Source organism: Paroedura picta, chromosome 4, assembly GCF_049243985.1.
Source record: "Paroedura picta isolate Pp20150507F chromosome 4, Ppicta_v3.0, whole genome shotgun sequence".
In the NCBI taxonomy this organism is placed as follows: Eukaryota; Metazoa; Chordata; class Lepidosauria; order Squamata; family Gekkonidae; genus Paroedura; species Paroedura picta.
In genome coordinates, this window is record NC_135372.1 from 122,721,983 (window position 1) to 122,737,555 (window position 15,573).

The window sequence follows — 15,573 nt, forward strand, 5'->3', positions numbered from 1 at the left end:
TTTAGAAAGTGGGAGGGGCCAGATGGGCCTTCTTCTCTCAAGTCTTCTTATCGGCTATTTGATTGGCTGATCTTCACTGTGTGAACTGATGTAAGCTATGTTAGACATTTGTGATTGGCTTTGCCTCCTGCTGCAGCCATTTTGTGACAACAATTTAGTGTGTGTGCCTCTCATGCTGTTTCTGCTGGCACAAAAATGTTGGGAGGTTTTGGTGTAGGAGATTCCCAACACAAGTTCTTGATTCTTCTTCCTTAAGTACAGTAGCCAGAGTCTCTGTGGTGGAAGTATACACCTGGATAGATTTAACAGTCTGCTTGCATTCACAGTAAGCAATTTCCTTATATTGTCCCTAAAGAGGCTATACTTCTGTCCTTCTTCATTTGAATCCCACTCTTCTGATCTACATATGTAACCAAATATATAGCATGTCCCTGGGGGGACTGTACCATATCAGAAAGCTGATGGTTTCAGCAGAGGGTTAGAATGGAATCAACTGTATTTATTCATATACAAGACTAGGCCCTCCCCCTGCCCCCAGTTTGCCGTCAAGTGTGAGTTCTCTTATATTCCTATATTAGTTACAGTCCAGTAATATAAATAATTGTATGTGTATAACTTTGTAGGGGAGCAATCTTATGTTCACGGTTATGCTTGTTGCAAGTATATATGGCATTCGCTAGTTTCTTTGGAAGTGGATGATAAAAATGAAATTCTTCTTTGCAATCTAAAGGAGGCACAGTCCTGGAAAAACACTCTCCCTGCTATTTGGCAGGCTGTGCAGCTTTTGTACTGTGCAAGTATGTTGCATAAACTCATGGGACAATGCTCAGTAGACTTGCCCCCTTCTCAGTCCATTGGCATAAAAGTAAAGGTATCCCCTGTGCAAGCACCGAGTCATGTCTGACCCTTGGGGTGACGCCCTCTAGCGTTTTCATGGCAGACTCAATACGGGGTGGTTTGCCAGTGCCTTCCCCAGTCTTTACCGTTTACCCCCCAGCAGCAAGCTGGGTACTCATTTTACCAACCTCGGAAGGATGGAAGGCTGAGTCAACCTTGAGCCGGCTGCTGGGATTGAACTCCCAGCCTCATGGGCAGAGCTTCAGACAGCATGTCTGCTGCCTTACCACTCTGTGCCACAAGAGGCTCTTTCCATTGGCATATTGTTACTATTATTAATCTTTATACCCTGTTTGTCTCTCCAAAGAGGGCCCAAAGCAGCTTGCATCGTTCTCTCCTCTCCCATTTTATCCTCACAACAACCCTGTGAAGTAGGCCTAGCTGAGAGGGTAGAACTGAAACAAGATCACCCAGCAAGCTTCCATGGCATAACAGAGATATTGTCAGGGAAGACTAGAAGCTCTTACTTCCCTTCCACACTTGTCCAAAGGCCAGAACGCCAGGGAGCAAGGCCAGAGGACTCATATCCACTATCTGCTACTCCAGGGGCATTTGCTGGCAGGGGCTCATGGGAATTGTAGTCCATGAACATCTGGAGGACCACAGGTTGACTACCCTGTGCTACTCAGTGCATGGAGAAGGTCCTTAACTGGTTCTTTATAAGCAGATGTCCAGAATACTACCTCACATGTGCACACACAGAGGCGGGAAAAATGCCTAGCAACATGCAGAGGCAAAGAAGCTTGAGAACTGATTTTGGGTTTTTCTCTTCAATGTTCCTTGCATTAAATGTATATATTATTGAATATATATAGATTATTGAATTCATTTATACCCTAACTTTCTACCCAGCGAGAATTCATTTATACCCTACCTTTCTTCCCAGCGAGAGCCCAAAATGGCTGATGTTGTTCTCTGCTCCATTTTATACTCATAACAACCCTGTGAGGTAGGCTAGGCTGAGATAATGCAACTGGCCCTTGGTCACACAGTGAGCTTTCGAGACATGAGTGTGGATTCGAACCTGGGTCTCACTAGATCACACTGGTTCACTAAGGGAAGCAACATTTTCCTGCACTTTTTAAATATATAAATCCACTGTCAAAAAATGTTCAGCACTAAATCTTGTTCTTGCAGCATTGTTTCCCAGTAGTTCCCCCCCCCTTCAAAATACAAAACCCCCTTTGATCTTCAGTATGAATGCATTGACGCTATGAAGGAAACCCAACAAATTAGTGCTTTGAAGGCTTCATTCCAGCCAGAACTGAGTGCTAGAGCTGTTTTTAGTGCTGGCAGCTAACATCTGTAATGTGGGAAGCTGTAATAGCAAGCATGCTTCTGAGCATGTGCAAAGTGCCAGCCTGGAGACTATGGCAGTGTAGAATATTAGAGGCATTTCCTGTCCGTGCCTCTGAGCAATTGTCAGTAGCCTCCCTACTTCAGGATCACTTGAGACAAGTATCCCGTTAATGAGTGTCTCTTGCCAACAGGAAGCTCTGTGTTCAAAGGTCCTCTGGGTGTGTTGGGGCAGCTCAGCTACTGCTGCTGTTTTTGGCAGGACAAATGACTGCCTCTTGTGCCAAGAACAGACAGCGCTCTCCCACACACATCACCATAGATTTAGATTGCAGCAGCGAGAGATGGGGGTTTGCCTGGATTCGTGCATTTGGAGCACCGTTCAGAGCACCTGTGCAAGACGTCCTAGTCTGACTATAATGGATTCAGAACTGCCTCCCCCACAATGACACCCCCCCACCAGAGGAAAGCAAAGGATCCCTAAGCCAGTCTGACCTTCCTTCCTGACCCCAAAGTGGCAACTGGCATTGGGCATGTAAGAAAGGACCAGGAGAGCAGTGCTGGCTCAGCCCATCCCACCCTCCCTCTTCAGATCCACCTGAAATTACAGAATAAGCATCAGTCAGATGACCATCTAATCTCTGCTTAAAAACCTCTAAAGCAGGGGGTAGTCAACCTGTGGTCCTCCAGATGTTCATGGACTACAATTCCCATGAGCCCCTGTCACACTTTTAGCCTAACCTACCTTGCAGGGTTGTTGGAAGCTGCTTTGGGCCCACGTTGGGGAGAAAGGTGGGATATAAATGGGAAAAAAAATGCAGATTCACTGGGAGGAAGGCGAAGTGTATTCCAAAAGCGTGTGCACTAGGGACAAAGAAAATGTGCATGAGTGTTGAGGAAGTTTGCTTTGTGCGTGCAAATAAAGAGCACGTGCTTAGCGTCGTTGTTATAGCAGGATCACCTCCACAGCTCACTCACTACCCTTTCTGCAATTGTACGTTTTTCTCGGGAAACCCTTTGTGCCAACTCATGTACGTGGAAGTCGTTTTCAGCAAGCTTGCTGTCTAGAACCTTACAGGAGAAGATCGTAAGAAGAGCCCTCCTGGATCAGACCAATAGTCCATCGATGGAAAGCAAAGTATTACCAGAAGCAGGCTCAAAAGCCAAAAGGGTCCCAGCCTCACCCAGATCAAGGGCTGGCTTCTCCCTGACCTTGGAGGAGGGGGAGCTTTTGGCTTCTGTTTCCTGCCTATCTTACGCAAAGCAGGAGATCTGCTGGTAGACTGGGTTGGCTCCCAACCATGCACGGTTGTGGGGCTGTCCAAATATTGGAGGAAGTTCTGGGGGGGGGGGGCAGTATTCCAGGCCACCAGCTCATTAAGGGCCAGTCTCGCTCTGGGCAATATTGTCATCCCAGCTGAAACGTTGGCGTTAACCAAGTGTTCCAGCCCAGCAATTTTTCTTCCTTTTTCATAAATTAATCAAAATAAAAATAGATGTTTCATTTCACAAGTTCTGGACGTTTTGCATACTTTCCAAGGCTAAAGCGACTGTGTCATTAAGCCTGAGTATGAGGAATATTTATGATTTCACAGCTGTTGCATGTAAATAACAAGAACAAAATGATCTTCCTAAGAATATAAAGGTTGTTTTTGTAAGGAGTTATAAAGAAGTCTGTAGGAGGGGAGCTCATTGAGTTTCAAGCTATATTTTCTGTGATGTGCAGAATCACTTCACCTTTGGAGCCGAGTTCTCCCCATGATCTTATGGCACTGATGAACCAAGACTTGTAGAATGGCTGAGATGCATTCTCTTCTGCCCTGGCAGCACACTGCAAAGGGAGGGTGGTCCTGGGAGCAACACCCGCCTCATGCTGGGCAGGGCTGACTCAGCAGTAAAATTCCACTGCGGTGCTTATAAGAGGCTAACACAGAATATTGGTTATAAATTATTGGCAGCTCCCCCCCCCCCCACACACACACACATTTCTAGTCGGCGTGCTGGTTACTGTTTCTCAGACCAGGTTCAGATCCCCTCTTGCCATGAAACTTACTGGGTGATCTTGGGTATATCAGTTCCATGCAGTGGTTAAGAGCAGCGGCCACTAATCTGGAGAAATGAGTTTCATTTTGCACTCTTTCATATGCAGCCAGCTGGGTGACCTTGGGCCAGTGATAGTTCTCTGAGAGCTCTCTCAGCCTCACCTATCTCTCTGGGTGTCTGTTACGGGGAGAGGAAGGGCAGGCGATTGTAAGCTGCTTTTGAGAATCCTTCAAGTAGTAAAAAGCAGGGTACAAAAAACAGCCCCTCTTCTTTCTCAACCTAACTGACCTCGCAGAGTTATCGCAAGGAGAAAATGAAGGAGGGGGGGGGGGAGACCCTGTGTGCTGCTCTGTGCTCTGAAAGAAGGGTGGAGATTAGAATGCACTATATAAATAACCAATTTTACCTGATGGTGGCCCACTGCAATTATAAAATACCAGTTCATAAAAAGGGGGAAGCATCTCTTAAAGAGACCAGGTCTGAATCCAGGCAGGATGGAGGGCCCCCTGGCTGCTCCCTCTTTTCCCTCTGGCCTCAGGGGATCCCACATGGAGCTGGAGCCAAGACCAGTGCCTAACTGCTTCTCCTAGCCTGGCATCACTAGACCTTGTTTTCTGTGGCGAAACCCATTATATATTTTTCAGTGGAAGCAGACAATGATTTTAGCTCTAGTCTGGGAGTGCCGATGAGGGCTGCACTGGGGTTGTGGGCTTCGCTTACTTGTAAAACATCTCTGGCCCTATAACTGATCCTTGACTTCTTCCCTGATAAACATCTTCAGTTTGAGGTTATTTCTAGGGAGAGACCCAGGAAATTACAGTCTAATGTCAACACGGGGTAAATTGGTGAAATACATTGTTAAAGAGAAAATTGGCAGGTACATTGATGATCAAAAGCTATTGAGGAAGAGTCAGCATGGATTCTGTAAGGGGAGAATCAGCATAGGTTTTCTTATGGTTTCATGTTCTAATCCTCCCTCTAATTCATTGAAGAGTTCACAACCACCCAGCTCATGTACTCGTATGCACACATGGTTTCTCCATTGAAATGAATGTGGAAGAACTTTAGGTGGGGAGACTAAACATCCGCTGGAGTGAAGATAATCATATGCAGCTTGTCACTCAAATGAGGTGAAGCTAGCAGCCTCTGCCTCATAACTGTTTGCTTTATAATGGATATATTCCCTGACACATGTTCGCAAAAGCTGTACTTTCCTGTCATGCTAGCCGTGCTGGAAAATGTGGGGTTTTCCAGCTGTTTTGGTTTTCCCTCAGCTGCTTCCTCCCTTGTCGTTTCACACTCATGTTTCCCATCTTATACAGCTGAAACTTACAAGGGGAGAGTGAGGGGACAGAGAAGCACTTGATATTTTGGTAGTGTTAGGTGGTGATGCATCCTGGCAGAGCCACCTCTGGCTTGAATTGGACTTTGATGTGGCCGTTGCCATGCTGTATCACTGGTACCCTGACCTAGCCAAGCACGCTTCCAGTGACATCTCCCACTTCTCCTTCTGGATGTGGAATCATACATCTTCCCTCCTTCATTAGGGTAACTGATGATGATCCATGTGCATATAAACTGCTTTGTATATAAGCCCTGTGGCATTTATGAGCTTGAGGGAGTAATTAGCCAAGATGCTTCACACACACAGTCCATTCCCAGACATCTTGTATTTTTCTTTAAAAGTAGCCATATGGGTAGTTTGGGTGGGACTGGGTTTATAGCAGTGGTTCTCAACCTTCCTAATGCCGCGACCCTTTAATACAGTTCCTTGCGTTGTGGTGACCCCAACCATAAAATTATGCAAGTGTTCTTTCACAGAAATTAAACTGAAACTGACCAATGGCGTGAAGATCCATTTCTCATGATCGTATAGAAATTGGTTTTTTTCCGGGGTTTCTCAGTTCAGTTCTGGCTCTTATCCCGCTGAGCTGTGCCGCCACCTGGAGTGCCTGGCGGGCGACTGCTGCGCTGGAGGTGCTGCTGGAGCAGCTGGCGGCTGAGCGTGGGCACCTGCAGGAGGAGCGGCAGCAGTGGCACCGCCCCCCCCCCAGCCAAGCTGCTCGCCCTGCTGTGACCCCTGTGAAAGGGTCGTTCGACCTCCAGGTTGAGAACCACTAGTCTATAGTAAAAGGAGAGGATTAAAAATTAAAAATTAATTAACTTCCACCCATTTACAAAATCCAGCTAAAAAAAAAACATTAAAACCCATTAAACCCGCTGCTAAAATGGACTGTCACAGCATCCATAACAACACAATAGCAACAGCGAAGCAAGATGGCGGAACCCTCAAGCCCCCCTCCCCCCGGGTCAGTGCTCTCAGACCCAGCCTTTTTCAACCTTTTGACCAGAATAACCCCTGAAAAACTTTGCAGGCTTCAAGGTAACCCTGAAGGGATGTCAGCTGGCCACGCCTCCTTGTCACACCCCCGGAACTGATATGTCACCCCCCCTTTCTGCCTCTAAAGAAAGTAAACAAAAAACTCACAAAACAACCCCCCACCCCCAACCCCAAGGGGACTCACCTGGTTGAAGAGTGAAGAGAATTCTGCCTTCTTCTGGGACCAAAATGCCAGGCCTCAGCTGGCGCCCCCCATGCTCTGAAGCTGCCCAGCATCCTGCTCTGCTAGGCTGAGCCTAATGCTAAGGAAGGTCCCACTAGCAGCTAACTACTGTAGTATGCTGCTCAGATGAATTCTGCTTCAGTGTTGCTTTCTGACAGAACATTGCCTGAAGACAGACAGTTTCTCACCATATTTGAGGGTATTCACAAGTCTTGCCTTTCCATGCTGTGTGAGAAAAGAAATATAATGAGCAACCAAATTTTCCTTTTTGTCTTGAGGGTCCGTGTACATATATCCTTGCAAAATCCATCTTCCTCATTTATTGTTGTCAATTATGTGTTGTGCTTTGTCCCAAAAGGTTAGATGGCATGATTAAGAGAATGGGAAATCACCAGTTCAGATCTTCTAATGAACTGTATTAGATGGGCCTTAGGGAAGCTGCACAGCTTCAGCCCCCCATAACATTGGCCTGCCTTTTAGGACTGTTGTAAAGGATTACACGAAGGTAGTGTCCTTCCAATACTGAAGTTGCTTTGCAAATGTTAAAAGATTATTTCATCCTCATAACAGCCCTGTGATGTAAATTAGGTTCATAGGGAAAAAGGGATTGGCTCACATGTACTCAATGAATTTCACAGCCAAACAGAGCCTTGAATTCAGGCCTGGTCAGTCCAAGGAAGGAGATATATGCTTCTATAAAGTTATTCTTCAAAGGTTGTTTTGCAAAGTTTATAATCATCTGTTAAACTCTCTCAAGACTGCCTTGGAAGAAATTGCAGCATTTCTTTTTTTTTAAATAGCTCATTTCCCCCCCTGCGGACGCAGTAAATTAGATGCTGAAATTTCAGGGGGGGGGGCACTTTTCTATTATGCAAGGTACCCCTTGCAGCAGTCTTCTCAACTGAATAACATTCCCACAGTTCTCTGGCATTCCTCCCTGCTTCTGCCCCAATTACAAGAATCCCCTTAGGTAGCAGCCCTGTGTGAGGTGGGGAATCTGAGAACCATTTTTTAATAGGCTTGCCTCTGTGGGCATGCAAACTTATTTTACCTGTCACGTCCAACAAAGCGTTTCACTGTGGTTCCCTTAAGAGGGCGAAAGGATTTATTGAACTGTTGGTGGGATTAAATAGATGGGTTCATTAACTGTAGGCTAAATTTTAACTAAGCGTTATCAATATGCCTTTGTAAATGGTGCTTTTTGTTAAAAGGCAATATTGCACAATTACTCAGCTGCTCTGGAAATTCTTTTTGCCTTGTGGCTTGTCCAAATTGTCTGGTCTTTCCCCACCATTGTTCTAGCTCCCTCTCCTGTCTTTTCATTTTCTGCAACCCCCTCAGTAAACCAAGGGGCTGCTTGGGTTCTTGGATTGAGTGGATCAGACTGAGTTGAGCTGCCGTAGAAATGTGCATTCAGGTGCTAAACGTTCGAACCCTGAATGCCACCTAATTGTTATAACTAATCCAAATTGAAGAATTCATGAAATCTTCAGATCTGGCCATTATCCTAGAGCCTAGCTGTTTTGAGTCCCAGAAGGATGCTTACCCATCAGTAGAATTATGCAAAGATTTTGCCCCTAAAGAGGATTGTGCTAATAGGTCTGCTTCTCCCCCTTCCCCCCAAGCAGTGGTTCCATTGCTGCTTTGGGGAAAATAATTTGATTTTATGGAAGCAGCTTGTGGATCTGGATGCTGGTGCAGGACTTGCTTAGCACGGGGTAAATGATTTGTTTGTGTGCAGCCAAATAGCACTGCAGATTCTGGAGCAATGGGAAGCATGGAGGCTAGGCAGTATCTGCCAGGCCATTTTAATGGGACAGAGAGAACATTTTGGCCTCAGAGAGAAGAATCTTTCAGATGGTGTGGAAGGAGATTCTGTTTAGTTTCCCTTTGTCTGAATGTTCAGTTTGTGTTTTAAAACAGGCCCTCTCACCTGCTATTTTGGATGTGAATGGGTAGACTCAGAACTGTGGATCTCTGGGTCAAAACTGATTTGCAATCATCACTACTTGTTTTCTTGGGTTGCCAAATATCTGCCTCTGTCTCCTTTGCAAGTGCGAATTTTAATTGCCTGCGAAACAGGGGCTCTTTCTCCTATCTGCCTGCAATTTGGCAAGGAGGATTGTTTGGTAGGGGAGTAAATCTCCGAGAATTTCACCCCAATTAAAACAAAACCACACTGGAAAGGAAGAAGGCTTTTGTGCACATCCCTAAATTGCCATTGGCATGAACACGCGGTAGAAATCTCTTTGCTCGTCTCTAATGCAGTCATGCTAATTTGTTTGATGGAGGCAATGATCGCTTGTCAAATAACGACCTTTTGCGTTGGTTCAGGACTGCAACTTTCTATGCAAGCAAGAGCACTTTCTTGGCTTGGTTTTCAACAAGCATGCAAGTTCAGATGCAAGTACTGCATTTCCTGTTCCAGTAATCGTGCATGCAGCCAGTGAATTTTGCAAGCCCACTGCCTCTGTCCACTTTTCCAATGATGAAACCCTGGTGAGGAGAGGGAAGGTTGGGGACCTGGCGATGAACTTTTGCTGATAGGGCCAGTCCTGTGTTCCTTATATAATAGCAACACATACTCCAAAGATCTGCACCTGTGGCTCTGGACATGTAGAAACCATGGAACATGTTCTCTTTCAATGTCGATTCTATAATGAGATTCGAACTAGTCTAATTCTTCCATTGCTAGGCAGATTCCCAGGGCGCTCAGGAGAATTTTACATTTCTCTGCTGCTTGCAGATATAGAAAATAACACAACTTATAGAGTTGCCAAGTTCTGCGCAGCAGCGATCAAAATTAAGCAGGGAGCAGTCTAAAGAGGCAGGCCATAGCTTACTGGCAATGTCCTTGCTGCGCATAGCAGAAAGTCCCTGGTTCAATTCTCTGCATCCCTCATTGAGCAAGAATAGAAAAAGTGTCTACTGGAGACCTTGGAGAGCCATTGCCTGTTAGAAAAGGCACTGAGTTAGTTGGACCAGTTTTCTGAATCAGTGGGTTGGATCTTCACGGATCCACTGTGCTAGTGGAGGCACTTTTCTCCAGGTCAAGAAGCCTCAGGGAAATAACTAATTACACTGGAGGAAATCATCGCCACTTCCTCAACAGACTATAAGGCAGAGTGGTGTTCCCAGTGTTAAAAGTTGGGCATCTTCCATTCCTTATGTGCATCACAAAGCTTTTAAGAAAAGTTGCCTTTGACGGAACATGGCCCTTTATTGAGTGGCTATCTGCACACCTGCCTCATTCCAGAATAATCGGAGACTTTGACTACATTCAGAGGTCCCAAACAAGCTGCTATTTGTTTGGAAGAAGCATGAATCTGGTTAGTGATTGGGCTTTGACAATCCCTCCCTTCTCCGGTCGTGTATAGATGGGGGACTGGAGACTTCCTGGTTTTGTTGCCAGGTCCAAATGGGGGTGCCTGAACAAACAGGGCTTTGTCTGTCAGGAAGAAAATGAATAAAGCAGGCAGGGCTAGATGAAGATTGGAGGAGGCCCTAAATTATTTCAAGCACAATTGGTCCCTCCAAAATGATAATTCAGTTGTTTTTAGCAATTGTTTGTTTGTTTAGATGCCTCCCATAACCTGAGTCCCCAAATAATAGTGCTTAGTTAGTACATAAATCCAGATTTGAAAATAAGAGTCCAGTGGCACCTTAAAGTTTAATCAAAAATCTGTTCCAGTTCAGCCTTTCATAAATCAGAACTCGTTCCATCAAATCCAGAGAGCGTAAATGCATCAGGCCAGCTGATAGAGGGATCTTTTTCCTGGTCTCTCTTTGTAACATTTCTCTCCCCCCCCCAAAAAAAAATCCTCCCTTTCTTTGGTATATATAAAATGATTGATGAGTTTATACTTGGAATAAATTTTGCAAGACTTCAAGGTGCTGGGGGAGGGGGGAAGATGAATTTTTAAGTGCCATCAAGTTGCTTCTGATTTATAGCAACCCTATCAATTAATGACCTCCAGAATCCCCTATCATTAACAGCCTTGTTCACCGAGGGCCAGGGCTTCCTTGACTGAGTCAGTCCCTCTCATATCAGGTCTTTCTTTTTTCCTGCTGCCTTCAACTTTTCCTAGTGTTTTTATCTCTCCCAGCGATTCTTGTCTTCTCCTGGCATGACCAAAGTATGATAAGGCCTAGTTTAGTCGTTTTAGCTTCTAGGGAGAGTTCAAGGCTTGATTTGATCTGGAACCCGCTGATTTGTCTCTTTGGTGGTCCACAGCACCTGTCAAACCCTCCTCCAACAACTATGTGTAGAAGGATATCGTCTACGTATGGGAGGGGGGATTTTTCACAATCAGAGTAGTTCACCAGTGGAATCTGCTGACTAAGGAGGTGTTGAACTCCTCACTGGCAGCAGCTGGACAGATCCTTATCCTGGATGCTTTAGGCAATGAGCAAGGGGATGGACTAGATCAGGGGTAGTCAAACTGCGGCCCTCCAGATGTCCATGAACTACAATTCCCAGGAGCCCCCTGCCAGTATTCGCTGGCAGGGGGCCTCTGGGAATTGTAGTCCATGGACATCTGGAGGGCCGCAGTTTGACTACCCCTGGACTAGATGGTCTGTATGGCTCCTTCCAACTCTATTTCAAATGAAGCAGCTTTCTCCCTCTCATGGACTCTTGTTTTTATTCCATTGCTAGAGACCAACAGGGCTACTCATCAGGGATTAAATCGGGATTGTCAGAAACCAATAACTGCATTTGTGCCTGTCGTATTCATGATAGCTGAAACGAGCTTTACTTTGCTTAGGGTTTTTTGCTTTTTGTTTTTTGTGTTTTTTTGCAAAGTAGCTCTACACCAGCACATCAATGAAACTTTGAATTTGGGAGAAATAATGGGATTTGGCTTGACACTTCATCAGGGCAGTTCCCAGGCCTGTGCAGTGAGTGAGGGAATGAGCCTGGCTATTTGCCTCTCGCTGCTTGTCCATCCCCAGTAACACAGCATGCCGTGGTTTTGTAAGATAAAGGCATTCCAAGCCACCTGGACATTCTGAGAGTGCTTCTGGGCTTATTCATACAGATCAGGGGAAAGAATGTAGGCCTGGGGGAGTCCTGGCTGCATTCTTCACCTCTGACCGGTTCTGCCCTTTGATAGATTTGAATCCGCAGGAATACGCCTTGCCAAGGATGCAGCTGGAAGCCGCTTGTGAACTAACGCTGAGATTTCTTACCTGCTTTTGGGATGGCCTGGGATATACTTGGGGCCCTCATCTCTTGGCATTGCTCTGCAGCTGACTCTTGGCATTGCTCTTATCCCTGTTTTCTTGAAAGCAATTATTATTTTAACGCATGTTTATGATTCAGCTTCTCATCTTCAAGGAGAACCGGCACACTTAGGAAATCTGATACCCTCTCCAGTACAGTTCAAGAGTGGACTGGGGTGCAGCTTACATGTCCTCTCCATCTTGTCTGGCCAGCTGCAACTTACTTCTTTTTGAGAATCTGATCTTGCTGCTGTTGTAGTCTGTTTGACTTAGTATAGGCATTTTTGGACTGTTAAATTGCAAGGTGGAGTTTGGGGGGGGGGATTTCAAGTCAGTAAAGATGCTTATTTTCACAGCCTGAGTAATGCAACGCTGATCCTTTTCCTGCATACAATACCCTTACATCATCAATGAGTAATCAGTCAGGCAGCTTCTGCCTGGTGCAGAAATAATGGCCTCAATCTCATTAATTGTGCATTAACAAGTTTTGGAGCAGATTATAGGTTTATGTTGTCCCTCCCTGCCCTAATTGTGGCTAAGGGATAAGTTAGCACCAGTATTAATTAATTTTTATTTATTTCTTCAATTTATTAGTCGCTGCTCTCGGCCAAGGCTGGCTCGCAGTAATTTACAATTCAATTGTGGTTATGACAAGTCATGTTGCTCACCCACCTTCAAAAGCTAACTTCAACTTTGAAGGGCTACCAGCCCTGGCTTGAGAAATTCCAGGAGATTTAGGGTCAGTGCCAGGGGAGGGCATGGTTTTGAGAAGAAGACAGAGTTTAGTGGGGACATGATGTCCCTCTAGAGGGGTGACTGAACTGTGGCTCTCCAGATATCCATGGACTACAGTTCCCATAAGCCCCTGCCAGGACATCTGTTTTTCCACTTTTTGAAGCTACCAGAGAACTATTCTCTGTCGTCTGGAGGTCACTTGTAATCCCAGGAGAACTCCATGCTCTACCTAGATGTTGGTAACCCTAGCTTCAAGTCTCAGCTAAATGGAGAAAAACTGGTTAGCCTTCATCCTTGCTAAGGATGGAAGGGGAACATTTGCATCAAGAAGAAATGGCCCCGTCAGGATTTTGCAGCATTTTGACTAGCTCCTGGTCTCTTAACTACTGCTAAGAGATTGGTCCATTTTATCTATTGGGGTTGCCAGACACCTCCTGCCAGGCAGGGGTCATTGCCAGTCCTGTCCCCCCAGCTGGCTGGTGGGGAGGTGGAGACTTATCAGGGGGAAGAAGAAGGCCCAGGACACATTTCCGGTGTTGTACAGGAAGTGACACCATCACGCCAACACTGTCTGGGCAATGCTGCAGTATTTGTACAAAAGCTACATCGTAGAAGCTGGTTTTTTTTACTACAGTTTTTGCCCAAATACCAGAGTATTGCAACAGTGGCACGGCATGATAACACCACATCCTGCATGATGCCAGCAGCGTGGTCTGGGCCTCCTTCTTCCCCCTGGATAGCCAGCCCTCTCCTCCCCCGCTGATTGCCACGAGGGAACTGGCAACCCTGATATCTGTCTTCAGCTGCATCTGAAGGAACTAAAACCAGTCATTGACTCCTTGTTAAATAGGTCTCTGATGTTTCTCCCTCTTTTACATTCTGTTTGATGAAGAGTTCTGTTCAGCTTTGAAGGCTGCCCAGACCTCCATCAACAGAAGTGGGTTCAGTCAAATGCTGTATCTTGCCTCTTCTTTATGGGTTACCTAATTCAGTAGCATTCCTTCCACAGACTTTAAAAGAAGCAGGTGGGTCATCTTTTTCAGGATATAATTTCTCCTGAGCATTCCCCACCCCACCCGCCAGGCTGTGTGTATGAGTGCTTTAATATTTAGTTCCTAGTGTTGCTTTAATGCTGCTGCATTCTTGGGTATATGTTATTCCTTTCTACTATCACAATCTTTCTTTTTTGTTTATATGCCTGTTTCCACCTACCCACCCGCCCTTTTTCCACCCCTGCTTTCTTGGATTTCCACTGCTTCATACAGCAGCCAGATCTGGTTCAGATTGAAAGGGCTCCAAAGGTATTTTCAGTGGGTACTTGACATGCCTTTTAAAATAAGGGACTGCCTTATTTGAAAGGATCTTCCGTTATTTGTCACTTAACCATCCTAATAAGGTGCCAGCTGTGTGGCATCTCCGATAATGACACAGCTCAGTTGCTATGGGGACCACCTTATTTGCTGGAGTTGATCCTCGTTACCAGCGTAACTAATAGTCACATGCTGTTAGAATGCCCTGCTCAGAAACCCTGTCGTCTTTGGCTGGAATAAGATAATATAAACTATGCATCCGCTTACTACAAAACTATTTGGTTTAGAATGGTTTAGAGTGGTTTAGAATTCTATTGGAATTTTCCTCTTTTTGTTCAGCTAAATGACCTGTGGGTTAGGGTCAAGACCCACAAACCACCATGCTCCTAGGTGACTCTGGGTCTGGATGACCTACCTCACAGGGTCGTTGTTGTAAAGATAAAATGAGAGGGAAGAGTCAGGAGAACCATGAATTTTGAACTCCTTGGAGGAAAGGCAGGATGATAACATGATAAAATCATACTCAATGCAGACCTATATTTGGCTCTACCAAATATAAATGAAAGTACAGGGAGGAAATGCTATTCCTAGCTAGATTTGTAAGAAACAAATTATATATGTGTATTACTATGAATATTAGAATGGTGTTGTAATACAAATATGCTGAAAATGCAGATAGGTATTGTTGAGCTGCCCTTGGGGGTGAGGAAAGAATCCTTCAGGAGGAGCATGTATTGATGACTTTTTACCCTACATATACATGTGTGGTGTTACCTGATGCCAGTGCATTCATGTGTGCAGAATAAAGCACTTTCAGTCCACTTTGCGATTGGATTTAACTGTGAAATAGCAAAATCCACTTGCAAACAACCACTAAAGCGCATTGAAAGTGGACTGAAAGTGCTTTATTCAGCATGTATGAAAGCATTATAGACACATACTATCCATGAAGGACATTCTAGCCCCCGGTTTAGTGCCTGAAAACAGAGAGAGGCCAAGAATCTCTGCTCTAAGCACTGGGTGTGCAAAAACCTGGATCCATGGGAGAAACTGACATTCCTAGAGGGTTGAGATGGGAATCTAACTTGTCTTGATTACATGGATACACATCTAACGGTGAATATTTTGTTTTGTGTTTTCCAGGGAAGGAGATTGGTGGCTGGCTCATTCCCTCACCACTGGTCAGAAAGGCTACATCCCCAGTAACTATGTCGCACCCTCAGACTCCATCCAGGCTGAAGAGTAATTGAAACCTTTTAGACAGTTAAAAGAGCAGTGCAATGGTTCTGTCAAATCTTCTAGTCCTCACTACCAGCAGTGCCAGGTCCAGGTTTTGGAGGGCCCTGGGCAGACAACGACCTTATAGCCCACCACCAGGGTTCCCCTCCTGCCTCCCTTTCCTTCCACCCACCTACAGCCCCCCTACCTGGCCGTGCATCCTTCCTGCCTGCCGACTGCACCACATGTATGCCCTTTCCCAGAGAGTACACATGCTGGGTTGGTTC

General features: G+C 45.5%; 1 protein-coding gene across 10 annotated transcripts in view; it reads left to right on the top strand.

Moving 5' to 3' along the window:
* Positions 1 to 15,573, top strand: part of SRC (SRC proto-oncogene, non-receptor tyrosine kinase) — a 111,960-nt gene that overhangs the window by 76,635 nt on the left and 19,752 nt on the right. For 8 of the 10 annotated variants that reach the window (XM_077335455.1, XM_077335461.1, XM_077335463.1 and 5 more), the window contains one exon: positions 15,212 to 15,310. The exons of 1 other annotated variant lie outside the window; for it this stretch is intronic. In XM_077335455.1, coding sequence (XP_077191570.1) covers positions 15,212 to 15,310 — 99 coding nt within the window. Of the gene's footprint in view, positions 1 to 14,023; positions 14,060 to 15,211; positions 15,311 to 15,573 lie in introns of all 10 variants that reach the window. One more of the 10 variants, XM_077335465.1, reaches the window with a different exon arrangement.